Source organism: Eschrichtius robustus, chromosome 11 (genome assembly GCF_028021215.1).
Source record: "Eschrichtius robustus isolate mEscRob2 chromosome 11, mEscRob2.pri, whole genome shotgun sequence".
Classification (NCBI taxonomy): Eukaryota; Metazoa; Chordata; class Mammalia; order Artiodactyla; family Eschrichtiidae; genus Eschrichtius; species Eschrichtius robustus.
Window position 1 is genome coordinate 58,501,906 of NC_090834.1, and position 27,909 is coordinate 58,529,814.

Consider the following 27,909-nt stretch of genomic DNA (forward strand, 5'->3'; position numbering starts at 1 on the left):
AAGAAACTGGACATAGAAACAAGATTCGATTCCAAAGCATTTTGATGTTATTGTTTTCCTGGCAATTTCTTTTGGGTGAGGATTTTTTATTAGTGAATTTGATTATTATTATAAGATTTTATATTTTAAATGAGTCATCATTTTATCTGGTATCCTGTAGCACCAAAAACCAAGGATGCAGATGTCAATGTGTGAGATATGTGGGGGGAGGGAGAGGCATTTAACCCATTCTAAAGTTAGACCATACGCCCCCGAAATGAAATGAAACTTGCCAAGAAACAGCAAATGCTTGCTATTCTGAAATTTGCCATGTTTTCTGTTTTAGTATTATCTGGAATATATTCTAGGATTTTGCCAAGAGAAGCTGAGGAGTATTTGCACTGGGGTAGGGTGAATGTCAGGTCTGTAGCCCCCAAGTCTGCCCCAGAACCTGATCCAGCAGCAGCACTGGGCGACCCCCAATTGGTGGGGAAGCTGTCCAGGGTGCGCTGTACCCAGCCTGCATTAGAGGCCTTGCCAGGAGCACGTGTGTGCACACACACAGACACACAACACACACAGCACACATACATAGACACACAGGCACATAACACACAAATGTACACACATATACACAGACACACACAGACGCACACCACACACAAATACACACGACACACAGCACACACACACAAGACACACACAGTACACACACATAACACATATACACACACAACACACACAGAAATATACACGCAGAGAACACCCGCACGCACAGCACACAAAGCATGCACACATGCACAATGCACACAACATACACGCACATAGGACACACCCTTCTTTGGTTTCAATCAGCACTCTGGAACTACTCCTTTCTGTCTGTCTTCCCTGCTGGGCTGTGAGCCCCGTGAGGACAGGCAGGTCTGCCTTGTTTACTGCTGTGCCCCAGGGCCTGGCACAGCAACAATCAACAACACTTTGCTGAACTGAAGTGGTGCTGAACTGGTTGCTAGCGTCCATGGGCTCCGAGAAATTGTCCAACTGCTCAAGCCACAGATCTAGGAACCATTCCCAACTCCTCCTCTCTCATATCCAATATGTCAGCAAATCTTATTGGCTGTACCTCCAAAATGGACCCAGAGTCTGACCCTTTCTTACCACTTCCTCCACTGTCAGCCTGGTCCAAGCTGCCTGCATGGCTCTCTCATTATTGCAATAACCTCCAAACCGGTCTCCCTGCTTCTGTCCCCCACTCTCCACACCGCCCTCCACTCCACTATCGACACAGTGATAGTGAGTGAGTGAGTGAGGCTGTTAAAACACAAATCCAGTCATGTCTCCCCTCCCCCAACCAGCTCAAAATCCTCAATGGCTCCCCAGTTCACTCAGCATGAATGCCAAGGTCCTTTGTAAGAACCCACATATCCCACAGGACCTGGTCCCAGTAACCTCCAGCCTCTCCACCACTTTATTCCCTCCCTTCCAGCCACCCCTGCCTCCATGCTCTTCCCAGGGCAGGTTGGGGCTTAAAAAGCACCTTAGGGTTTTGCACTTGCTGTTCCCTCTCCCTGCGATGCTTTTCCTCCAGAATGCACGTGGCTGGCTTCTTCACTTCCTCACCAACCTCTCAGTAAAGCCTTTCCTGATCCCCTATTCAAAACTGCAAAGCCCCACCACCAGCACCCTTCCCTCCTTCATTTTTCCCCATCTCATAAGTCACCATCTGACATTATGTAATCCACTTATTTATTTGCTTATTAACTATTTTCTCCTTCTGCTAGAGCACAAGCTCCACGAGGACAGAGGTTTCTTTCTGTTTTGTTCACTACTGTGTCCCCAGGACATATGACAATGTCTGACATATAACAGGCATTCAGTAGGTATTTGTGATGGAAGGAAGGAATGAGTGAATGGGGGCTATGATCCCAGGGTCTGCTCTCATTTCCCTGGCCACCTGGTTTCTGATTTGGTTTTATTTCATTGAGGGGAAAGGTCATCTTTTCCGACATTTGTTGTTTTCTGGGATAATCTGCAGATAATTAGGGATGGGGTAAAGGCAGAAGTGAGAAGTCCAAAGGTCAGTGTTAAATGACGCCTCGGAGGGGATGTGAGGCGCAGGCACCTGAGCATGATGTGATCGGGGCTGGGAAGTCACTGTCAGGAGGAGCCACCTGCATAAGGAGTGAACCAGCGTCCTGTGGACTCAGGGTGCCTGGGTCATGTGCCTGGGGGTGGGGGTGGGGTGGTGTTCATGCCCTGGAAGAGCTGCCCTGCTCTGCTGCTCCCTCCAGCAGCAACGGTTGGGGTGGGGCTGCCAGGGGCGCCCTGAGGAGGCAGACACAAGAGTCAGAAGGGTGGAAATTCAGGGGCTGGGGACCTGCACAGGATACAGGTCAGATCACCGGAAGGATGTGGGCCCTCACCCTAAGGAGAGCGCTGCGGCTAGTACACTGTCATCCAATAAACTGACTCAGCATCCACACTTCACCAAGCCCATTTCCTTGTTCCTTTAACAGAGCTATCATGTTTCCAACAGTTACAAAGCATTTTTCCTTTCCTTGAGGCAAAGCTTGCAGATAGCACAGTACAGTGAAAAGGAGCAGGGACAAGAAAGCCTCACTGTAGCCCTCACTTGTACATGACTTTGGCCAAGTCCCTGCACCTCCCTGAGACAGACCTGGAACCAATCCCTGTGTGTCACCAGCTGTGTGACTTCTCGCAAAGACCTTGGCCTCTCTGGGCCACAGTTACTTTACCTGTAAGGTGGGGGCAATAGTAATTACTCACGGGGGTGCCTAAGTGGGCCAGAAGAGTAGATGTAATTGGTATCAAATCTGTCACTGCCAGGTTCTCATTCTGTGCTCCAAAAACTCCCTCGGGAGCGGGCCACTTCTGGACACCCCACAGTCTCACACTTGGACCTCTCCACGGTTCCTCAGCAAGTGGGTTCTATTCCCAGAGTTCAGGGAAGGAGGCTTAGAACAGGAAACTTCACGGAGAGGTCCCCACATGCCTCCACGGGCTTGGGAAAGAGAAGTAGGAGGAAAAGATGGGTTCAGTGTCTTCCGGGACTGCCCAAGACCAGGAGGAGTGGGTGAGCCTGGTAGGGGCTGGGCTGGCATCTACAGAAGGACAGGAAAGACTGGGGGAGAGTCCAGAGCCACTCCTGTCTCACCAACACTGCGACCGGCAGTTTGTGGGCTTCATGGTGGGGACTGCCGGTGCTGGAGCTCCAGGCACCTGGGCCCCTCGCTGGTGGTGGCCCTACGTTCATCCCATCAACCAGCTGGGCCACAGTGCTGGCCTGGCACTGACCGTGGGCAGAGGGTGGAGGCCTGCTTCCAGACAACCTCCCTGCTCTTGATGTGCTGGGGGCCCTGCACTACCACTGTGGTTTTGTGATTTGTGCCAGAACTCTGCGAGGCACCAGGCAGCAGGGGGATGCCAGACATGCAGGAAGGAAGGGGGACCCAGCGTTAAGAGCGAATGTGAGAGGATGTCAGCATTAGGCAGAGAGGAAACTGACGGCTGAGAAGAGAAAAGGGAGGCGAAGGGACAGCAGAGCTATGCTGCTGCTAAGGGTACCCAGCATCTTTGGGGCCCAGAGCGCCTTGGGAGCCACGCACGACCTGGAGCTGGTGGTCAGGACACACCAGGGATGGTGTTCCAGGGCCTAAGGAGGTCAGGGGGCAGGGAGTGGCTTCTAGTCCCAGCTCCCCCGCATGCTGTGACTGGGAGTGAACCACACTCCATCTCTGAGCTTCAGTCCCTCATCTGCAAAATTCAGAAAATACCACCTGCCCCTCCTGCTCCACAAGGTTAATCGGAGGATCTGACTGAGTCATGGATGTAGAAACCCTTAGTAGGGCCTGATGGAAGGAGCAGGCCTTGATGCCTCCAAGAGACTCCGTGGAGGCAGAGAACTTGGGAGAGAAGGGTTCGAGTCCCAGCCCTGCCCCGATACACTGGGCAAGCCTCACCTCTTTTTCTAGGACTCAGTTTCCTCCTTTAAGAAACTGAGATGCCTGAAGTCCACACAACTCCAAAAACAAAAATCAAACCACTCCACAAACCACTCCATGAAAACGCACACTCCAAAAAAAATAAAGAATAAAAGGCCCTTTCCCCAAGCCTCAGTGCCGCAGGGGCTGAGGACACAGCCCAGCCCCAAGGGCTGCTGAGGCCTCTCCCGCCATCCTCCGGCCCCGGGCTGGGGTCTTTTACCTTCGCAGAAGCTGCTGACTGGCGGAGAGTGCCCGATGAATAACCACAGAGAAACTACAACAGGAACCACAGTGCACGGCGAGATGGGGTGGGGGGCAAGGAGAACGTGGCGGGTCAGAAAACAGAGGGCAAAATCCACCAGGGAGAGAGGACAACCCTCAGGGCAGTGGTCTGGGCTTCTGGGAGGCTGGGGGCAACACAGGCAGCAGGGCAGGCACTGAGGGGGCAGCAGCTCTGCCCTCCCCTTGAGCCCCTCCACGCACTCTCCAGGAAGCCATGGGACAGGAGGAAAATATGAAATAAAAAGGCATACAATCCTGCAGGAAACAAGTCCACCCAGTGAGAAGGTGGTGGAGCTGGGATTTGAATCTGGCTTGAGCCCACTACAGAGTCCAGGCTAACACTCTAGGGACAAAGGAAATGTCGAGGGTGGGAAATTCTCCACCCCCGCCCCCGCCAATATGGGGTCCAGGGCTGGTGCAAATATGCCGTTTGTGCCCATTTCTCTGAACACCCACCCCCGTCCGCGTCCTCAAGGCTGGACGTCCCCTCTTTGCCGGCGCTCCCTGTTCGCTGCTGGAGGTCGGGGTGGGGGAGGGGCCCCCCATGGAAAACCGAGTCCTGATCAGGCTCTGCTCTGCAGCATCTCACGTGATCCTCCTCTGGGCCTTGCACCCCACCCACTCCCCCTCATTAGTACAAGAGGACCCGATAGGAGGATCTTGGAGGCCCTCCAGCCCCTCCCGGAACCACAGCAAAGCACAGCCCCTGCTCTATGGCCAGAGGAGCTCAGCTGAAGCCACTAGACAAGGGGGCACCTAGATACCGGCCTGGCTTCTGGGGGCCCTTCCTGCCCAATGAAAACCACACCCCGACGTTACCATGGCGACGTCAGCCTGGAAGATCTGCTTGATGAACTTGTTCCTGGAGGAGTGGACGAGCTGGATGATGTCTCCATGCAGGGTGTCCCGGTTCTTCTCCAGGAAGCCTGGGCAGCGGCAAAGAGCAGTCACACCTCGCCAGCTCCGGCAGCCTCCCCCCGACAAGACTCACCCCTTCCCCGAAGCCACAACGCCTGGTCCAGGAAGACCCTCAAAATCCACCTAGTTCAACCACATCCACTTTACAGTTGGGGACTCGGGCCTGTAGAGGACAGTAGCTTGCCCAAGGTCACAGAGAAAGTGAGGGGCAGAGCCAGCTCTGGAACTCATCTCCCCAGCCTCACAGCCTACCTCTTCCCGGCCTGGCCAAAGAGGAGGGCAGGAAGTCTCAGTCCCCGGGAGGGAGCGGGGCACCTTGCCAACTCAACCACCGCAACACCTGAAATGCCAGCTTCAGTCTTCTGGAGGAAGGTGAGATAGGCTGGGACCTGGGACCCTCTACCGGAGTGCTCGCACCTGGACAAACATCTCCTCCAGCAACAAAATAGAAAGAAACTTAGGGACTAAAAATAACTACACGCATGTGCGGTGCCAGCAATTGTGAACAATAAGATACAAAAACGCCACAAACCGACTGCCATTCCTGAGCTGCTGGGAGCAAAAGCAGAAAACTGCCCATGACCCCTGCACACAGCACCACTAAGAGGGTGAGCTGACCACCTAAGCCCCTCCTCCAGCCCGACCCACCAATCCGCCACCGCCCTCACCTCATTTAAGGAACCAGCCCGCCCCCGCTCAGGGAGTGAGCAAAGGCACCTGTTTCTTGTTCTCACTCCCTCGTGCTAAAGCAACCGGAGCCCCTGTAAAGCTTGCCTGAATTTCTCGTCTGGCTTCTTACCAATTTCTATTGATTAAAGAGTCCAAGGACCCAAGTTCAGTAACAAAGGTGTCAAAAGCCCTTGTTAAGTGTGTGCCCTGGGAGAGAATACAAGTTCATCTGGTACCAGGTAATAGTAAAGGAATGCACTTAAGAGACCTTGTGTTTGGATAGTGCCTTCACAGCTGGAATGCTCACAACTCCCCCTGTATATGCAGGACAGGTGGAGATTATCTTCCCCACCCCCACAAGGGAAGAAATTGATGTTCAGAGAAGCTAAGCAAATTGTCTAACGGCACATAGCAAGCCACGGGCAGAGTTAAGACCTGAGCACAGGAGACCTGGCACCAGCCCAGGGAGGCTCCCCTGTACCACACAGACTCCAAAGAAGGCTACCATTACCAGGGACTGAGGACTTAGGAACTGGTTAATGGGGGGCCTTGCTAGCGTGGAGATGAAGATGAGGAGCCCAAGGGCTGGGGATGCCTGAGGAGGAGGAACCCTGCAGAGAAGCAGCACCCTTTCCCCCAGGACTCAGGCTACCCTGGCTGGCAGATGGCACAGAGACCCAGTGCGGAGCTGCCCACATGGCATCTGGGGAGGGGTGAGCTTCAGGTGGCACTCAGTACTGGAAGGGGGGCTCTGAAGTTGGGATGGAATTGTAGGGTCCTAATTAAAGCTCTATGACAGACTCACTATGGGACCCTAGGGAGGTCCCCTTCTGGGCCTCAGCTTCCTTATCTGTTGAATGAGCATGATGCACCCATAAGCTCTAGCTTCTTTTTGGATCACCTAGCACCACACATGTCATAAATAAAATTTACTGAATTGAAACAGTGCTCTGTAAACAGAAAATGCTGACACGGTGGTTTAAAGTAGCTCAAAACTGATTAGTGACCTTAGGCAAGTCATTTCCCTCTCGGGGCCTCAGTTTCCAAATCCATAAAAGTAGATGAGCCTTATGTTCCCTCCAGGTCTAATAATATTCTATAATTTTATAACTGAGTAGAGTTTGCTCAATTTTCATTTTCGTCTCCTCAACCACATCATGAAGCCTAGTACGTAATAGATGCTCAGTGAACGTTGGTTGGACTGAACTGAAAAAAAAACCCTCTCTTACTCCAATCAACAGATCCATTTGTTTGCCCAACACTCCTTCAAACTTAACATTGGCTTTCTTCTTTCTAACAGGTGGGGCGGATCTCACACCCGATAATTTAATGAGGGCTGAGCAGCCTTCTGATTCCATAATTGCTGCATGGCTTGCTCTCTGCCTTCTGGACCAACTCAACAAGGAAGTATGAAAGCAGTGGCTCTTTGCTTGTTTGTTTGGAATTTCACTGGCTTTGGCTGTGGGTGGGACCCTTTGGGACTGAAGGCGGGAGGGCAGACACATCCCACAGCTGAAGCCCATTCAAGGCCAGCTCTTGGCACCAGGGTGTGAGGAGTGCAGTTGGCAAGGGCAGTCTGCCCGCTTTTGACAGACCCTGTAAGAATTCCAAGTGGGGAAAACTTGACTGTTTTCTGACCTTCTTCCTCACTTCTAGCTTTAAAATGAGCCCAATTGTATCTCCCAGGAGAAAAGAAGATACATCTCCTTCAAAGACCAAACTTGGTCTTGTTGCTCAAAGAGTTTTGGTGAGTAACTGGGCTAGTTCTAGGCCTGGCTTTGCGGCCAATAGGCTGTGTGATCTAAAAAAACGTTAACTGCCCCTTCTGAGACTCAGTTTCCCCATATGTGCAAAAGAGCATTGAGCCCACCCGAAGAATTGAAAGCAGGGACTCAAAAAGATACATATACACCCATGTTCATGGCAGCACTATCCACAACAGCCAAAAGGTGGAAACAACCCAAATGTCCACCAACAGATGAATGGATAAATAAAATGTGGTGTATACACACACACACACACACACACACACAAACACAATGGAATATTATTCAGTCATAAAAAAGAAAGAAAATTCTGACACATGCTGCAACATGGATGAACCTTGAGGGCATTATGCTAAGTGAAATAAGCCAGACACAAAAGGTCAGATATTGTATGTTTCCACTTATATGAGGTACTTAGAATAGTCAGATACATAGAGACAGAAAGTAGAATAGAGGTTATCAGGGACTAGCGGGTGGGGGGAGGATGGAGAGTTATTGTTTAGCGGGTACAGAGCTTCTATTTGGGGTGATGATGAATAGGCTCTGGAGAGTGGTGATGGTTGTACAATATTGTGAATATACTTAATGCCACTGAACTGTAGACTTAAAAATTGTTAAAATGGTAAATTTTATATTACATATATTTTACCACAATTTTTTTTAAATCCCTAAAAAAAAACACTGAGCCCAATGCTTCCTAACATCCCTTCCCTCTTTGTATTCCAGGGCCCTGGTCTCTGTCCTGGGCTGGAGAAGGGGAAGGAAGGGAGGGGACACAAGCAAAGAGAGACAGCCAGCCCCAGAGGGCCCACCTGTACCTTGACTCTCATAGTAAACAACGCCTGCAAAGTGGATGATCCCAAACTGGGTCTCGTGGTTGTTCTTGGGGGGAACGTAGTTCGAGTTGAGCTTGTGCTGGGAGTTCAGTTTATGCAACATGGTGGTGTCTGTGCCCTGTGGGAACAAAGGAGCAGCTGTCAAGCCCACCCTCTCCTCCCTGTCGTCCCACTCTCCACCAGGCCCTACTGCCTTTCCTGCCCCCTGTCTTTTCACTCCCTCTTCTGTCTTTCCCAACAGCTTCCCTCCCTTTACTTATGCCCCACACAGGAGCTCTCTGGGCCTCCATTTCCCCATCTGTTAAGTGGGTGAATTGGAATTACACAACCTTGAAAGTACATTCCAGCTTAGAAAATCTATTTCCCATGATTAAAATCATGAGAGCAGCCCCTCCCCCACTCTAAGACATATTCTGCGTCTGGAGCACCTATTCTGCACCAGCTGCATGCTTAGATCTTCATAGTTTGGTCCAGGACCCACTGGACCGTAGGTAATTCCCAAATGTCAGATGAGAGCACTTGAACCGGCCCCAAAGCTTCTCTGAGAGGCGCGTGTCATTAGTCCCATTCCACAGATGAGGAAAGCGGAGGCTCAGAGTGTGGAGGGGACGTGTCTGCCCCGCTCCGCTGCAGGCCCACCTTGGGGAACTTGCTCTCCTCATCGATGAGGGAAATGATGTTCATGGGCTTGTTAGCGATCATGTCCAGGGCGTCCTGGTTGTCTGTGAACTCGATGTGCAGCCAGTCGATGCTCTCCAGGTCATACTCCTCCTGTTCCAGCTTGAACACGTGCCGCACGAAGAACTGCTGCAGGTGCTCATTGGCGAAGTTGATGCACAGCTGCTCGAAGCTGCAGGGAGGGGTGCAGGGCACAGGTGGCAGCGGGAGGCAGGGGGATGTTCAGGCCCTGCCTTGCTGCTCAGGGGCCGGCCCCAGCTTGGTGTGCAGTGTGCCCCTGGGACTTCCAATCTCTGAGGTGAACCAGCATTGCAAGTCCAACCCCCTCCATTACCGAAGAGGACACGGAGGCCCAGAGAGGGCACAGCACTTGCCCAAGGTCACTCAGTGAGTCGGAAGGAGAGTTAAGGCTGGAGCCCTCTTCCCTGCATGACCAGGCCCTGGGAGAGGGCTGGTAGATGGGCACCACACCCCTGGCAGAGCACCTGGGAGAGGAAGAGCCAAGGCACTGGGGAGGGGCCTCAAAGAGAGACCCAAAGCGTCAGCAGACGTGGGAAGGGGGCTCGTGAGATTTGGCAAGAAGGGCCTTGACAGTGACATCTCTGAGCCACCAACTCAGTGCTCTCCCAGGTGACAGACACTTCATGTGTTCAGTGTGGGTGTTTTGGTGGTGTGGAGGGCTTTGAGACATCTGAACATTACAGGAATTGAAGTGACTTGCCTGGGGTCACACAGCTAAAAAGTGGGGCAGGGCTGGCTGCCTCCAGCTCCAGTGTCCACCTGGGCCTGCTCCATCCATCTGCCCCTCACACAGCCCCCAAGTGGGACACCAGCGATGGCCAACACCCCATCTCAAGCTGGGCTCAGGCCAGGCCTCACCTGCTTTGAGGCACCTTGGAGCTTGGACGCTGGACTGATGGGCAGCGGGGACTAGAGTGTCTGTGATGGTGTGAGAGCCTTTGCTCCACCACCCCAGCTGGCCTCAGTTGACCCAGGGACCGGAGGGGACAGGGAAGAAGGGGAAAGGGACCCACAGGGTGTCTGGAGTCAAATTTTCCAACAGCCTGGCAGAGTGTGCTTGGAGCCAGCTAAATGTAGTTTAAAGGGAGAGATTTGACACTTAAGCCCATGTTGTAGAAGAAAATTCCCACAGGATACAGCCCATGTGGTACCTGTTCACAGCAAAGTTCTCGAACCCAAAGATGTCCAGGAGACCAATGGACCGCCGAGAGTTCGTCACTTCCTGGGAGGGAGGCTTGTAAATTGCTGCGTTGATCTTGTCCACAATCCACACAAAGAGCCGCCCATAGATCCCCTGAGGGGAGAGGCAGCCGCATAAGCCACGGGGAGCAGCCACAGCCTCCCAGGAGGACCGGCCAGGCTCCTGGGCCTCCGTGGCCTCACTCCAGCCCCTTCCTGCTGCACGAAACCCCCAAGCTTTTATTCCAGCTTCTCCCTCTCCCTGGAGCACCCTCTCCTGCCAGAACAATTCCTGCCTGTTTTTCAAAGCTCTGTGGAGATATCAGCTCCACCAAGAAACTTCTCCTGACCTCACGCAGTTTGGGCTCCCATCTCTCCAACCACCTCTGTCTCCCCTTCAGCTCTGATTATCACTAGGGTCCCAGAGCCCAGCACAGGGCCTGGCACAGCGGAGGGGCTCAATGGATGACAAAATGGCAGGACTGGGGGGCCTCTCCACCCGACCCAGCCCCTCTTCGGTGGTCTTCGTTGGAGAGATCAGAGAGGGTATCCCCTGGGCTGGGAATAGCACAGCAGACTGAGTGACCAAAGATTATGATTCAGCATGAAGCAGGCCAGGTGTGGAGGGCCTCAGGGCACCAGAGCTGTTGGGGCCCCTGAAGAGCACAGCTCCCAGCCCCTTGTGGGAAAGACGAATGAGGCTCCGGGGAAGGCAGACTCTTGCCCAGGCCCCAGAGAGAGCCAGTGGCTGGAGCCGGACCCAAGGGCAGACCGGGGTCAAGGCCCAGACATCCTTCCAGCTCTGTGGACTCCTCGGCTCCTGTCCATCAACAACCCCACCTCCCGTGGGGTGGGGAGAGCCGGCAGCCACTCCACCTTGACGAAGGCGTCTCTCACGTCCAGCGCCTGCTCCCTGCTGAGCGGGGTGGACACCGTCTCCCCGCGGGTGATGAGGGTGCGGCTGGTCAGGCAGTTCATCAGGTCTGGGGGGTTCACCTAGTGGGGCAACATCCAGGCACCCCTCAGCCACCCGCCAGCCTGCCCCTCCCTCCATCACACCTAGAGCCCCTCCCACTTTCCACCAGGCCTGACTCAGACTCTGCCCTCCACGGCCATATCCTCCCCAGTCATCAAACCCACCCAAGGGCCGCTGAGAAGGAACTGCTCTCTCCTCAACAGCCCCCTCCCATCCCCCCAGCATGTCCCCTGTCCCTCCGGCACTGGCTTTGACTCTGGCTTTATTTATACCAGTTTTCCAACTCGAGGCAGAGCCTAGTAAATCTTTACTACAAGACTGACTGACCCTCTCAGGGCGCCCCCATGCTCCACACCCTCCCCAGGGGCAGCTGTGCTAGGTCTCCACTCCTCCTCCGGGACCCGTGCCCAACACAGATCCTGCACACAACCGGTTCTCGACGTCGAACTTCTAGAACTCTCCAAGCAGAGGGCCCCAGCTCCCTGAGCCTGAAGTCAAAACTGCTCCTCTGGGAGAAAGAGAAGCAGCCGAGGGGACAGAAAGCTCTCACTGACCTCGAGCAGAGACGCGGCTGTGGCCAGGGACGGGGAGAAGAGGACCTCGCAGGCATCCAGGTTTTCAAATGTACGGTCTGTCAGCAGCACCAGGGCACAGCGTCAGGCAAGAGGGGGTGGGCGTGGGGGGAAAGGGACAGTCTAGGAGGACGAGGCGGCTCTGCCCACTCTCAGGGGGACTGCCCTGCCCACAGAGGGCATCAGCACCATGACTAAATGGTTTTCTGGGTTAATATCAGTTTGACAAATGTTGTCACCATGAGCCACGGGCACCAGGAGGGTAGGGAGCATGTATGCCCAGCATCTGGCTCCATGCCGGACATCCAAGTAGCAGACACTGGCAGTCATGGCCCCCTCTCCCATGACCCCCACTCCAGACCCCCAGAGCAATCAGGGGCTCCTGAGACAGGCTTGGTGAACTTGTCTGGCTCTGTGCCTGATACCATCTGCCCTTCGCCAAATGTGCCGTGCACTCTCAGGCCTCAGGACCTTTGCACAGGCTCTTCCTTCTGCCTTGTGCATGCTTTCTCCATGTCTCTTAGTCTTTCAAGACTCACTAGACTGTGAGCTCCTTAGAGCTGGGATCATTCATTCATACTGAGCAAACGTTCCCAGAGCTCTTACTCTGTCCCGGGACCATGCTGGACACCAGGGCAAGAGCAGAGTGGACTTGGTGCCTGTCTCAGAGGACCACCTTCCAGCCTGGCACATTGCTGGAGTGTGAGAGGAGTGAACGTGTTCCCTTTTCTAGCCTGCCTTCTTTTCTGAAGATGGCTGTTCAGTCACTCACCTTCATACTGCAGGTTGCCCAGGTGCAGGATGGCGGCCAAGAGCTTTGAGATCTCCCAGTTCTCCGTGTCAGTGAACATGAGCACCTTCATGGCCGAGCGGATGTTGGCATACTCCTGGCTGTCCTCGCGGCCCTCACAGGTTATGCAGTTACCCTGGTGGGAGGGGGTGGGAGAGTGGGGTGCAGAAGGGTGTCAGGGAGGCCACAGGTACCCACAGAGAGGCAGTGCCTGGGCTGAAGGGCCCTCTCTGCCTGGCCAGGCCAGCCTGGGTTTCTGACCACTGACTTCACCTATGACTCCTCCAGAAAGTCTAGAAAGCTCCTGGCTGGCCTTCTCAAGAATACATTTCCCACATCTGGGGAGCATGGATGCCCCTTCTTCCCATGAGTGAGAGGAGCCAGGTCGCTGATGCCAGGCCTGCCCCCGTCACCCTGCCTGGCAGCCACAGCACCAAGGCCTTACCTTACCCCTCTCCCCCCATGGACATCCACCTTCAGGAACTTGAACCCCTCACAAGGTGCAGCCTGGGGTAGAAGGTGGGAGGTGGTAACTACAGACAGGCAGGACATCACCTGGGGTCTGCCCCATTGGGTGTGCCTATGAGACCCGTGTTTGCATGTGTGTGTGTATGTGTGTGTATCCAAGTGTACCAGCCAGCTAACGGAAGTGTCCAGAAAGGCCTGCCACACCTACAATACACACACACACACACCCCTTGGTTGTCCCACATCCCTCAGGTGCCATAGCCCACACTTGTGTCCACGTGGCTGGCCCACCTCAGGTCCAGACGACCAGGCATGGGCTCCCCCCAGGGCTAGGGAAGCTGGTGCCCCCCAATCCAGCCTGCTGTGTGCATGGCCCACCACTGGCGCTGAGTGGCAGCAATGGCCTCAGGCCCACTTTTCCTTTATGGCCAGACAGCAACAAGAGGCTGGCACCAGGACCCTGCAACCAGAAAGCCCCTGAGGCTGAACCCACAGCAGGCTGTACCCCACAATCCCAGGGGCCCTGGCAGAGGTCCCACTCTCCACGTCCTCAGAGAATAACGTATCACCTCACACGTGTGCAGACAGGGCCGGGCGTGTGTACATGTGGGCATGTGTGTGTCTACATGTCCCTGGGTCTGGGACGTCTACACAGTTAGGAATGTGTGTGTCTGTGGTGATAATTCATCTAGATGTGTGTACAAGCAGGTGTGTGCCCACGTGGGGAACAGGCCTTATGGTGGGCTGGGGCCAGTCAGAGGATGGAAGAAAGCCCACAAAGAAGTTCCTACCCACCAGGCCTGGAGCTGGGACGGTGTCCCCCTCCCCGGGTGCCCCACCTGGGCCTCACCATGGCCAAGTAATTATAGTCCGTGGCCTGGCCCAGGCCCAGCTTCCTCTTCTGCTCCTCACTCATGCCCTCCAGCATGCAGTAGAACACGTGGTAATTCCTTTCATCGGGGGCCTAAAAATGGGAGCACAAGGTGTTGGGGGATGGGAGGGCAGGAGGAGGCCATCAGGAACCAGACAGTCAAGCAGACTGTAAACAGTTTACTATGTTAACAAGTGCCTTTCATGAAAAAGTCCCCGTGGGTGGGTTTCCTGCTGGGATTTCAGGCACTGAGGCAAGCAAGCAGCAACACGGGGACAAGCAAGGCTCTGCAGATGGTGTGCACCCCACACCCCCCTGAGGCTGGGGCTCCTGCGCAGGCGCAGCTCTGCCCAGGGGCTCAGGCCCACCTGGCGACAGACACGTGACTTCTCCAGCAGGTACTGCTCGATCCTGGCGCCCTCGATGGCGCCCCGCTTGTTGAAGTGGATGTCAATGTACTTCCCGAAGCGGCTTGAGTTGTCGTTGCGAATGGTCTTGGCATTCCCAAATGCTGCAGGGTGGGCAGATGTTCATGGGTCACGGTCAGTGTCAATCGCCCCCCCCAGCCCCCCAGCCCCGCCCTGAGAGCCCAGCCCTACCTTCCAGGATGGGGGTGGCTTCCAGCACCTGCTGCTCGATCCACGAGTGCTGCCCACTGATGGCTGCCAGGAACTGCAGGATCAGCTTTGTGCTCTCTGTCTTCCCTGCCCCAGACTCCCCACTGCAGAGGAGACCCAGGCAGAGGCAAGACCTGTTACTGCCCTAAACTGCGGCCCCCGCTCCAACCAGCTCCCTATCTGTAAAATGGGCTGACGCTAAGGACCTTCCAGGCCTGGGGAAGGCGAAAGGAGCTCAGTGCCCTACCACAGCTAAAGGTTACTTTCTTTCCCCTTCATTCAGACACACACACTCTTCCATCCACACTGCCACACAGCATGGCATGAACTAGATGCTCGATCAATGCTTTGTCGTTTTACCCTCTGCCCAAGAGAGAACAGGAGCCTGAGGTTGCAACTGACCGTAATTTAACAGGAGCCAGCAGTAAACAAGGTTGGTCTCAAAAGTTAACATGAGCTTTGGTAGCATTAATAGAGGTATAAGGCCTGGGAAAGAGGAGGTGATTCTCTATATTATGAGGCATTAGCGGGAGCACAGAGCAGGAGTTCTAGGGGCCAAGCCTGGAGCTCCATGCTGGTCCTGGGCCGCCCACCTGATGATGCAGCACTGGTCACGGCTGTTGCGCTTCATGTTGAAGTAGCAGTTGTCAGCAATGGCAAAGATATGTGGGGGCATCTCCCCAATCTTCTTGTTGGTGTACTGGCGGATGTGTTCTGGCGAGTAGATAGAGAGCAGCTGGTAGGGGTTCACAGCCACCAGGATGGAGCCCGTGTAGGTCTGTGGGCAACAAGGAACAGGGAGCTCACCCCTTCCCATGTGGGAGGCTCGGACTCTACAAAGCTCTCAGGCTCTGCCCTGCTCCGTCCCTCTGGAAGGGACAGCACTGGCTTTGGAGTCACATGGATCTGGGGTCAGAATCCTACCTCCCTATGAGCTGGGGGTGGGGCCTTCACATTCGCATTCAGTCGGGCTCACAGTAGGTGCTCAGAGACATTTGATGAAAGGAGGGAGGAAGTGGGGAGGGAGGGAAGGCGGGTCTCAAAGCCTCAATTTACTTATCTTTATCCGTAAAATGGGCATAATATAACTGTTTATGAAGATTAAAGAAGATGGTGGACTTTAAAATTTATAGCACACTGTAGGTAATCCTCAAATGCTGGCTCCCACCTTTGCCTCCAAACCCTGCATCCCAAACTTTCAGAGTAAAATTCACAAACGGGACCTTTCCAGAGTGGAGGAGTTGGGTTGGTGAGGGGGGAGTGGAATGAAGCCATAAAGAGCTAAAGGGGCTGGGTGGGCCCCAGTCTCTGCAGCACTGGCCCTGTGCTCTGGGGGACAGAGCGCCTCCAGCCATCCTGGGCAGTGGGGACACACAGGCCAGACACACCTCAGAGAGCCTTCTGGGGGCTTTCTCTCCTCGGGCTTCTCTGTTAGGGCACCTATGTGCAAAGTTTCCTGTTGTGGGCCCGGGCCCTGCCACACAGGGGACAACAAGGCCTGGCCCTCCTGCCGCCAGGACACAGGGAGGCCCTCAGGGGTTACTTCTCCTTCCCTCCCCACCTCTCCCCACTCCAGCTCAAAAAGGTCAGGCCCAGCTTATAATTGGTGATGGATCTATTGACATCTGGGCCCCGAAGGGTTGAAGAAAGATGTGACTGTGCAGGGGAGGCGACAGCCCTGCCCATCCCCTCCCACCCAGGGCCCAGTGCATCATACCAGAGCCCCAGTCACGCCCCAGCAGCCTCAGCCCAAGGTGGCCGTGCAGGGAAGGCGCTGCTGCCAGCACCGCATGCCAGGGCAAGTGCCCACCCCGGGGGCAGGTGTGGCCATGCAAAGCTGCCCAGGGCTGAGCGCCCCAGACCCAGGCTTCTCTCCTGCCAGACATTGCCCTTTTGGGCCCCAGTGGACTCTCCTCTCCCCCTGGCTCTTCCTACCAGCTAGACTCTGGTAACCAGGTAGGAGAGACAGCCACAAGGAACATCCCTTTGGCAGATCACTTCGCTTCTCTAAGCCTCAGTTTGCTCATCTGTAAAAGGGAGAGGGTTAACACCCACCTCCCAGGGCTGTCGTAGAGACCAAAGGGCACAACCTCTGGCAGGTGTCTGGTACAGAGTCGGCTGTCCACAAGTGCTCCCTTCCTTTCTTCTGAATACTTCCTTAACAAAGCGATGCTCAACGACCTGGCCCGTGATCACCATGTGGCCTTGGCCAGCTAGGCTCCGCGCTGTCATTCAAGAACCCTTCCCTGAGGCACGTGCGGGGGCAGACAGCCACATGCTGGGTGGCAGGGAGGGAGAGCCTGGGGCCCTGGCAGCTCGCACCAGGCACAGGGATTCCTTGAGATTGGGGGGGAGGGGGGGAGGGGGCAGTGGAGGGCCTGTCAGTGGAGGGCCTGTCAGTGGGGATCAAGCACAGAGGCATAAAAGGACAGGACATTTGGGAGGATTGCTGGGAAAAGGTCACCCTGGCAGCTGGGGAGAATGAATAGCAGCTACAGACGCAGGAGGCAGAGACACTATTTCAGACCCAATGAACCAGTCGACGGGGGGAGTCAGAGCCAGACCGAGGTGGCCCTGAGGACAGACCAAGCACAGGGCAAAGGGAGCGCTGAGATGCCACAAGAAGCCTTCCAGGGGTTGGGCCTGGACCCTCTTCTCCCCCTCACAGCTCCCAATGCCCTCTCTACTCTGCCCACAGCCCAGAGGGCCCTCCTGAGCACTAGACCCCTCAGCGCCCTCCCCCACTTGATGTCCATCAGCCTGTCCAGAGGGGAGCTCACTCTCCCCTCCAACCCTGCTCCTCCTCTGCCTCCCGGCTCGGCCAACAGCACCACCGCCATCCTTCACGGCCGACCTTCACCGGGGCGGGACGCCGGGAGGCCTCCCTCTCCTTCATAACGATGCACTTCTCTCCGTGGGCACGGCCACCTCCCCAGCCAGGCGCCTCCCCTCTGGGCTCCCAGCTTCCACACTGCCCCCTACAATCTGTCCTCCACTGGGAACCAGGGTCAGCTCTTTGAAAATCTGACTGTGTCATCCCCCTCCTGAAAACCCTCAGGAGATTCCCCATGGCCTCAGGACAAAGTCAATATCCTTTCCCTGCCCACAAGACCTCGGAGCCCTGGACCTGTTAGCCGCATCCCACAGCCAGAGGCTCCCTCCATATTAAACCTTCTGTTAAAAGCACCACGCTCCATCCCCTGCCCCCTCACCCAGCTACTGCCTGCTCATCCTTCAGGTCCAAACGGAGATGAGCGCTCCCCCCACAGGAAGCCAGACACCCTCCTGTGTGACCCATCACAGCCTCCATGGTCCCCTTCACTTGGCCCCCGACTGCTCCATAGTTCTGGTTCAAGACCTCTGCCCCCAGCCTCACTCCTCTCTCTACCTGGGGCCCAATACTGTGCACAGTGCATAGGACACGCTCAGCAAATGTTTGGCAAGTGAACGAATGAGTCACTAAATTAATGGATGGAGAAGAAGTTCACTGCTGTCCACAGGAAACAGCAAGAAAAGGAGCTGAGGGGACAGGCCTGTCAGCAACACTGCGGCAGGCCTGCCTACGCTGACAGGAAGGATGGCCCGGGGCTGGGGCTAGTGGAAAAAGCACACAAGTGTGGGGAGGAATGCTATCATTTGTGTAGAAAAAAATTTTAATTATATATATATATATAATTTAATATCATATATATCATGTATATATAGTCTTTCTCTTAGAGGATAGATAAGAAGTTAGTAGCAGTGGTTATCTCTGTGGCAGAAGGAATATTTTCCAATCTGTAGCACATATACCCATTTCAAACTAAATAATAAAAACGAAGCCTTTTCCTTCAGCGAGAGGACCCGGCCCAGCAGAAGGACAAGGACACACCACCTGCCAGGAAGATCCCTGTCGGGCGCAGGACTTTGCAGCTTCCAGGCCATCTCTCCCCTGTACTGTCAGAAGGCCACTGTGAGGTGTAGTCATGACGTCCCTTCTCAGATGGGAGAACTGAGCCTCCGAGAATGGGCGGGACTTGCCAAGGTCACACAGCAGATAAGCAGGGAGTGGGATGAAGGAGTGACCCTGGCACCAGAACCCCAGCTCTCGCCTCCGCACCTGGGCTCCCCCAAATCCCAGGAATTCACCTGTGAGACTGCGGAGCTGGCAGTGGGGGAGGTAAAGGAAGTGAGGGGCTTGGCCACTGCTGACAATGAGACTCAGGCCCGTCCTGCCTTTCTCTGGGCCTCAGCACCCATCCGTCCCCTGAAGTTCTAGGCACTGCTCCCTGAGGCCCTCTGGCTTTGTCTCTCCAAAGGTTCATGGTCAGCAGAGAGTTAATGTCCAACTACCCAGCACAGGCCTCTTCTCAAGTCTCCAGTAATAAAGCCTGCCCTGTGGGCCCATGGGCTGGAGTAGGGAAGAGATAAGGATTATTCCCAAGCCAAGGACATAGTACACAGGTCCCTAGGGGTCCCCAAGTCCACAGGTGGAGATCAAGGAGCCTCTCTTGGGCCAGAGACACACCCCAGGAGATATGGTAGGAATCCACCTCCTCCAGGAAGCCTCCGGGCCTGCTAGCCCTGGGGCCTCTCCCGTAGCAGGCCATGGAGACCAAGACATACATCTTAGACACATACACCTTCCCAGTGTCACAGAGGCACCCACCCCCTTGTGCCAAAGGGACGGCTGAGACCAGAAATGGGTAGGGACTCCCTAAAGGCAACCTGTCAAGACCTGGATCCAGGCCCCCCAGCTCCCAGACCAGGGCTCCAGCCCGTGTTCAGCATCAGCCCTGCCACCTGTTGCCCGCAAGACCCAGGGACGACCCCTGGCCTCTGGGACCACCCAGTGAGAGGTTGCTAGGTGTCCTCTGAGGGCTCTGCCCCATGTAAGATGTCTCGGGCTGACTTACGGCCCTGGGGTGCTGTCCCTCACGCTCCTGGGGGCAGGCCAGCTGGAGCAGGCAAGCCCTGGGCAGACAGTCAGGGACAGAGCGTCCTCCGGGCCCAAGGCTGTGAGTGGCCGTGGTAATCTGAGGAAATCCTGGGTGCATGGGGGTGTGCCCAGGGTAACCCAAGCCATGAAGTGACCAGGGGTTGCCATGGTTAGGGACAGGTATGGTTTCTGGGTGGGACAATGGCCTGGCTGCTTCTTCAAAGCCCTGCTCTAATCCCACTTCATCCATCCAGTCACAGAATCATAGAGTCAGCAAGTCAAGGAAACCTTCTTGAGCCCTACAATTCTGGAGCACAGCTCCCCAGACCAACAGACACCCAGCATCTTAGGCCCACAGACTATCCAAGCTGGGCACCTTCCAGGTGCCATGACTTGATTTCCAGCCATGAGTCTCTGAAGGAGAAAGACAGCTCAGACACCCCGTGTGGGCACCACCCCCACGCCCTCCCCACCCTCACCCGCGCCTCCTCTCCCTCACCCAAAAATCAGTCAGAAAGGCTACTAGTGAAACTTCTAATGAGGCAAATGGTGCAGATCTCAGGGTTCTCTGGAGAATCCACAAACCTCTAGAATTCTTTTCTTTGATCCCACAGTCAACCTAGGTAAGGCCTAATGTTCAAGCTGATTTCTCTGCTGGCTGCCAGCTAATCAGTCTACCCTCAAAACTTCACAAACAAGATTCACTGATCTCGGACTGTCTGAAGTTTTTTCCTCCCCTCTCCCTTTTGAATCCTGTTTTTGCCTTTGTTCTTTGATTCAGTCTACCAACCGACTCCCCCTCACTTACTAAGAACCAGTTTGCCGGCAAAATCACTAAACTACACGCAAAATAACCAACTACATGCCTCTGAATTATTCTCAGACATTGTCCGCGGGGTCCCTGGTGGAAACAACTCCCACCTCACTCAGCTCACCCCTTGAAGCTCACCCCCGAAAGGAGATTGTGTCAGGACATCAGCTCTGCAGTGGCCTCCCTGGGCAGGCAGGTAGGCAGGCTTCCACTCACCTCCAGACCCAAGTGTCAGACTCCACCCAGGCCTGGGTGGACGGCCATGGAGAGCCCCTGGACCCTCCTGTGTCCACCTGCTGTCCAGAGAGAGGAGGGGGGAGGGAACCGCCAAAAACTGGGGTGCAGACACCAGAGGTTCCCATGGGATATCTCTGGCCTGGGCTCAAGTCCTAGCTCCCCCCGCCACTGTCTAGGTGACACTGCTCACATCTGGAGATGCCATTGTGCCCTGCCCCCTGGATGAGGAAAGGAGGGAGAGGGGCTTTGTCGGTACTAAGGGGCTCCCTGAGAAAGCTGTTTGCTGTGCCTATGCAATCAACATACATCAAGGGCCCAAGCACAGCCTCTTCTTGGGAGCTTAAAGCTGCAGAAGGACCCAGAGTGGGGAGGCTGGCAGAGGGCCTCCCGAGTAGCTGAGGCACCACAATTCCAGGACTTCTGAGGGCCCGAGAGTTCCTTGTTGTGCTTCCTCAGGCTCCCTCAGACTCTCCCAGCTCTGTCTCCCTGGCTCCCCTTCACAGTCCTGACGAATCACTTACTTGGCACGGTCCTGCCTCAGGCCTTCTGTTCATGCAGTGCCCCTTCCTGAACGCCACCTCCACCAGCAGTCAGGAAGTGACCTGGGAGTAAGACCTCACTCCTACAGACCCTGCGGAACCAGCTCTGCACCTCTCTCAGGCACTTATCACCCCATACCTCCCCTGAGCATGCCCAGCCTGGGGACCTGGCTCAGGGGGCTCCCTCCTGCTCTCTCCTCGTTGTACACCCACAGCTTCCTTCACCCCTGAACTGCTTGGGCACACAGCTCTGGGCCTGGCTAAGCCTTATAGAGCCTCAGTTTCCCTGTCTGTAAAATGGGACTAAGTCAGCAGTTCTCAGAGTGTGGTCCAAAGACCCCTGAGGGTCCCAAAGACCCTTTCAGGAAGTCCATAAGGTCTTGTCTTTTCCACCTCCATATCTGTGAGGCCAGATTTTCTTCATACACTTCAGCCAAAACAATATCACATCAGTCTGGATGTGAAGCAGATACGAGAATCGGGTTGTCTTCTATTAAGTCAGATACTAAAAATATTTGAAAAACATGTAAAACAATGCCCCTCTTCTTACTAATTGTTTTATGTTGGCAAATATATTTATTTTCCATAAAAATACATTATCCTGTAATGGATTTTTTGCGGTTACTTTTAAATGTCTCAGTTATAATTTCTAATATGTTAAATATCAATAGACATAACCCACATAAACAAAAACTCTTTGAGGTCTTCAATAATTTTTAAAAACATAAAGCGTTCCTGAGGCCAGAAAGTGTGAGAATCTCTAGACTAAATGATCTTGATGGGCCCTTCTTGTTCTGATGGTCTCTGAGCTCACCTCTTGGGATCAGCTCACTCCTGGCTGAGCGAGATGCTCTTTATTTGTCCTCTTGAGTTTCAAGGTGGGGAAGTGTGGGGTGTGTGTATGACTGGTTCCAATTTCAAGGGTTTGGGGGATCAAGGAGCATGTCCATCCTCCATCCCCTTCAAGAGGACATAGACTTCCAACCCATCCTCTCTTGACCTTGAGGACCCGTGGCAGGTCCTGACCCCACAGCAAACCCAGGGAGAGCAGCAGCTCCCTCATCTCTGGGCAAAGCACTGAGCCTGTCACTGTCCCCTCCCTGGTCTGGCCTCCCAGCGGTTTCAGCCCTACGGAGGCACATGAACCTTTGGAAGAAACCTCCCCGTTCTCCAATCACAGACCACACAAGCCACAGCCCAGAAGAGAGGATGAGCCACAGACCCGAGCAGCCGTGGGCATGGGCTGAGTCCCTGGTCCCCAGTGGCCAGCTGCAGAGGCTGGGCAGGGCTGGCTGCAAGTCAGAGGGACTGAAAGTTGGCGGGGCTGCTGGCAGGCGGGGCGGCACTCACGTAGATGAGATGCTCTCGGTATCTAATGAGCAGGTTGCGCAGGATGCCAGCTTCGTTCAGGTCCCCCAAGCGGATCATGTCCTCCACGCCGTGGACCGATGTGGGGTGCATGGGCTTGATGTGCCTGGCGTTCTGCGGGGAGATCCAGTGTTCCTGCGGGGAGGCACAGTGGCTAACGTAAGCTAGTTGCGTTCTCCTGGCTGCACTTTGCTAGGGAAGAGTCCCGGGAGGGACGGGAACCCCGGGTATCTGCGACCCCATAAGGGCCTCTCCTGCGGCCAGACACTATCAGTTCTACCATCTATGAGGATGTTAGCGCCCACCTCTACCCTTCATGGACAACTCTTCCTCCTCTTAGGGGATTCTCTCTGCAGACCTAAGAGGTGGGCATGGCAGGGATTTTGCCCTACCTTATGGTTGTCATAAAGGGGATTAGTCTCTCCAGTCACCTTACAGGATGGAGTGGAAAGTGTAATCATTGGAGTTAGACAGACTTGGCTTCAAATCCAAACTCCGATAAACAAATGCACAAAAATTATTCAGATAGTGCGATATTTCCTGCTGCCACGGGTGGCAGATGGTAGCACATCTGGGCAATAGCCTTGGTTCTTTCAACAAGTTTGCAAAGCCGTGGTTTCCTCTGACCTCCCCCCGGTGGTCTCCAGCACCCTCTACTCACAGTCCCAGCTTCTCAGAGAAGTGAGAATCTCTCCTGTGCTCTGCAGTGTGGCTACAACCTGAGTCAAACCTCCAAAGCCCCCTGGGGCCCCCTCCTTGTTCCCAAATGCCAGAACCCTGGGAGCCTCAGGACCAGGCAGAAAGCTGACTGGTTCCCCAGGCTGGGGTCGGTGGCTCCTCTGGGCTCCCACATACCCTAGGTCTCCCATTTCAAGGCAATGGTCACTGCCACTGTTGGAGCGCAGTTCTGGCCCTGACCCCTCAATTTTCCCCAAGGCTGGTTCCATGTCTGCTATACCGCTGGTTCACAGTGCCTCATACAGGGGCCAGGCACAAATGACATGGCAGGGAATCCCTGATGAGACAGATGGCAGGCTGGTGACTGCTAGGAACCAAGTCTGAATTAAAAGCAGAGTCCTAGTCATGGAGAGACCCCAGCAGTCCCCTAATCCAGCCCCCTCACATCACATGAGAAAATAGGATCAGAGGACCACGGCCCTCAGAGAGATGAGGGGCAGGCCAGCGATTGCTCATGACTCCAGTTTCCCTGGCATTTCATGGCACCTCCTGGGCCAGGGCATTACATTCCAGGTCAGGCCCTCAGACAGCCCTGACATGAATGCGTCGGGTGGTGAGATCAAAGAACCTGCCTGGACTTTCCAATCCCGTGTGGAACATTCCTCTCTCCCACCCTATTTCTTGATAAAAGCTGATTCAATTGGAAAATTCCCTTTCCCTGACTCGGTCCTAAGCCCTGGAGTGGGCCAGAGGGGAGAGGACGCTGGGCAGGCTGTCTGCCTTCCCCACTCGACCCCAACCTCTGGTCCCATAATTCCTCCCCAAGACACCTCGGCACAGAGTTAAGAGGTGGCTCAGCCACTGCGAGACCTGTAGCCCCGTGCACATCACTTTGCTTTCCTGAACCTCTACAACCTCATCTATGAAATGGGAATGAGATTAACAATCCCTTTTTCTTGGAGATGTTGGGAGGGTTAATTGATACAATAATGGCCAACCTCTGTTTCACTCCTGCCAGGTCTAAAAAGCAGTGGTGCCTGGTAATTGCTCAACCAGTGCTGGGTATTATCACTTTAATGTTTTCTAGTTTTTGTTGCAAAAGAGATGTATGCTCTCATTTGTTCCTCTTAACATCGCATCATGGAATTACCAGTCCCGTTTTACAGTGAGGAGTCACATTGGAGAGGTTAAGTGGCGTGCTCAGTTAAATGGCAGAGCTGAACCCTTCCCCACCCCTTTCCTGCATGGAAGGTCGCCCAGCTGAGGTCAGCAGCGCTCAGGTCCAGGTCTACAGACACCTACAGCACAGACCAAAGTGTAACCAGGGCAGAAACTGAGGCCTGGCCCTGAAGGCATACCAGTGAGAGACAGAGAGGGAACATGGCCAATTCTAGGGCCTGGGGGCATATTTGGGAAAGAGCTGGCCTGGCACTGAGCTCAGAGAGGCAGGGACCACGTGCTCTGTAGAGGAAGGGAAGGAGGGGTACATCTGGCAATGAGAACAGCTTGGACAAGAGCAGAGCATTAGGACTCCAGTGAGGACTGGAGCCATGACCTTTCATTCATTCAGCAAGTCTTTACAGAGGACCTTCTCTGGGAGACCTTTTGCTGTCCTCTGGGGAACCAGATGTGATTCACCTGGTCCCTCCCCTCAAGCTGAGGGAGCCTGTGGGCAGACAGAGGGGTCAAAGATGATGGCCTGGAGGTGGGGTCGGGGGAGGGAGTGGGAGTAGGAAAGGCCGGTGAAAGGGGAGGCCAGAAGCCGCTAGGGGTCCAATGCCACTGAAGCAAACCCAGCCCCCTAACCTGCTCCCAGCCAGCCAGCCACATCCTTCCCACCTCTGCAGCCCCCGTTCTCAGGGGGCAAGTGGGAGGGGACCTCTGGGATCCGGTGACACAGTTACGGGACACCATCTGACGTGCAACATGACCCAGATGAAACTCAAGCCTGCAGGCAGAGTCCCTCGGCCCCACACGGGGGGGTCCAGGCTAGTTCGTGGGCCTGTGTGTGCTGCCAGCCAAATCCGTGCCCCCGTTCTGAGGCTGCAACCTCACAGGGGCTTCCTAGAAGGCCCTGGAACTGGAGCCTCTGGAATGACGTTGCAGGCACTCCATTTCTAAAGCTCAGGGGACAAAAATGTGGTTAACAGAACCTGAGCTCCAAAGTTGCCACTGAGATGCTGGGAGAGGAAACACCCACACAGAGCCCAGAGGCCCCGGATCCTGACCCCAGCACCATCCCTCACTAGCTGTGTGACTCGTCCTGAGGGTCCCTCTCTGGACTCCAGTTTCCCCTTGGGGTAACAGTTGCTGTCCTCCCTGCCTTTCACAGACACTGTGAGGACCTAAAGCAGGACCCTGACTTAAGACCTTTTCTTCCCTCCCCAAGGCCCCACTCTCACTGTCTATCAAACTTACACTTCCTGTGTCCCTTTCCTTCAGGGCCACAAGAGATAAAGGGTTCAACTGTTAGACTACTTCCAGGGCAGCGTCAGGGCGGACAATGAATTCGTGTGATGCCATAACCCCACAGAACGAGAGCGGGCATTTTCAGACTACCTCACCCTCTTCTGAGGCATTCACGTGTGATCTCACATACGAATCAATAACCCCGTGAGGGTTCAGAAGGAGAAACTGAGGTTCAGAAGGGAAAGAGATTTGGCCAAGGTTGCATAGCTAGCAAGTGGGCAGGATGGGATTTGAATCCAGTCTGTCTGACCCGAAAGCACCCCTGTACCTGAGGAGTTCCCAGCCCGGTGCCACCCCCTGCCCCACTGTACACACCGGCATGCCCACACAGACATACATTTCTAATACCAGGCAGAATGGACTGAAGTGCTGGTGGAAATAGAACAGGTAGGCTGGGGCAGAAGGGGAGGTTCCCTCCCACGGGGGTGATGGGGAAAGCTCCATGGGGGAAGGGGGTTCTGAGAGGCAGAAGTGGGGCACAGGCACTGCCCCCATCCCCCTGAGGCAGGTCACTGCCGGGCCTCTGCCTCAGGTCACCTGTCAGCCTGCGTCCCCCCCAAGGCCTGGGGGCGGGGTGGCAGCGGGCTACTCACATTGCCTTCATCGTCCACCACCTGGATCTGCCCAGAGTCACAGAGCTTCACCACCGCCCCGATGGGCACATCAAACTCCTGCCCGGATCTCAGGTCCATCCAGACATAGTCCCCCTGCAGGTGAGAGAGTCCCAGGCCAGGTGAGCAGGGAAGGGGATTGGGTACTCCTTCCAAGCAGTCCTGTGCCCACCCCTCCACCACCAGAGGCTCTTGTGCCAACCACAGAAGAGGGAAGAAAAGGGAACTGGCACTGTGGAAGCCATGGTGGCAGGCCCTGGGCTGGGCACTATGCAGTGTCATCAATCCCTCCTCTGGGGCAGCTGTTACTGTCCCCAATTTATAATGAGTAAGCAGAGGCTCAGAGAAGGGAAGAGCCAAGACCGCACAGCTGGGCAACTTTAAGCCCGGGCCTGTCCAAAGCCCTGACCTCTCCCCAAGACTCTACATCCCACACATGTACAGCAGACTCACTGAGGTTTAGGCAGAAACACTTCCCCTCTGTCCTAAAGGAGGCGCACCCCCAGGACATTCAAACAGCCTCTGTCACCTCCTTGGTCAACGCCCACAGTCATAGTTATGACTTCCCTGCAGTGACGCTGCTCTGTGCCGGGCCCCATGATATATGTGGACATCGCTCTCAGCCACACTGTCTCCTGGCTTGTGGGGACATCCCGATCTGGGGCCGGGGGAGCATTATATTTGTGTCCCCTGCAGCGTTCAGCACAGGGCCTGGCTCCCACTACATGCTCAGTAAGGGTTCACAGGAGCCAAATCTACAACCCAGAGTCAGAAAATAGACTTAGAACAACCACTTTCAGCACTGATGCATTCAACATGCATGTACTGAGCACCTACTGGGTACAAGGCACTGATGGATCTAAATGCTGGGGATCGAGCAGTGAGCATGGAGTCCACATTCTAGTTGGGAGCAGACAGAAAACAATCAACTGAGCAAGTACACGGTCACTTGGGATGGCGGTAGTGTTGGGATGGAAGTGAGCACACCAATGCTGGAGAAAGACAGAGCCGGCCAGCCGGAGACTCATTCGCCCGGGAAGCCACTCTATGAAGGAAACCTCTGAGCTGAGACCTGAAGGGCGAAAAGCAGTCAGGCTAGGAAAGAGCAAGGGTAGAAATTTGGGCTGTGGAAATGATAAGTGCAAAGGCCCTGAGGCAGGAAGGAACCGCAAAGAGGTGGTTGTTGCAGGACCTGATGAGAGAGAGAGGTGGGCAAGATTCAGGACTCATAGACTCTCGTTGGCCTGGAGGTAAAAGTTTGAATTTTATTCTAATCTTAATAAGAGTATTCTTTTGGGGCGGTTCCCAAGTTCCCCAGAAGGGTAAGAGAACCTAGACATCCTAATAAAAATATAACTTCCTATCAAGCGGCAGTTAAAAGCATAACAGCTGCTAAAACTGATTCACGATGAAATAAGCCCACGGGGATGGCCCAGGGGAAACAGCTCTGGGCTATGAGACTGGGATCCAGGACCCACTTGGCCTCCAGTAAATCGCTGACCTCCTTGAGCTTCGGTTTCCACATGCCTCAGTGAGGCATGGGCTAGGTGAGTCCCAAGGCCAACTCTTCACTGTTTCGGCCTCCTCCTGTTCCCATCAGAACCAACTACTTTTCAGCCACAGCTGCCATTATGGGCCTTCACTTCATGGGA

At 54.7% G+C, this 27,909-nt stretch overlaps 1 protein-coding gene across 3 annotated transcripts in view; it reads right to left on the reverse strand.

Annotated features, from left to right (window-relative positions):
- MYO7A (myosin VIIA) overlaps positions 1-26,347 on the reverse strand; it is an 86,445-nt gene extending 60,098 nt beyond the window's left edge. For all 3 annotated transcript variants that reach the window (XM_068555437.1, XM_068555436.1, XM_068555435.1), the window contains exons 1-13: positions 26,240-26,347; positions 22,482-22,634; positions 15,220-15,404; positions 14,609-14,730; positions 14,378-14,520; positions 13,989-14,102; positions 12,653-12,806; positions 11,863-11,939; positions 11,209-11,328; positions 10,305-10,447; positions 9,094-9,304; positions 8,437-8,572; positions 5,085-5,191 (exon numbers count right to left, since the gene is read on the reverse strand). In XM_068555437.1, coding sequence (XP_068411538.1) covers positions 5,085-5,191; positions 8,437-8,572; positions 9,094-9,304; positions 10,305-10,447; positions 11,209-11,328; positions 11,863-11,939; positions 12,653-12,806; positions 13,989-14,102; positions 14,378-14,520; positions 14,609-14,730; positions 15,220-15,404; positions 22,482-22,634; positions 26,240-26,338 — 1,764 coding nt within the window. In that variant the 5' untranslated portion in view covers positions 26,339-26,347. The remainder of the gene's footprint in view (positions 1-5,084; positions 5,192-8,436; positions 8,573-9,093; positions 9,305-10,304; positions 10,448-11,208; positions 11,329-11,862; positions 11,940-12,652; positions 12,807-13,988; positions 14,103-14,377; positions 14,521-14,608; positions 14,731-15,219; positions 15,405-22,481; positions 22,635-26,239) is intronic.
- Between the last annotated feature and the right edge of the window lie 1,562 nt (positions 26,348-27,909).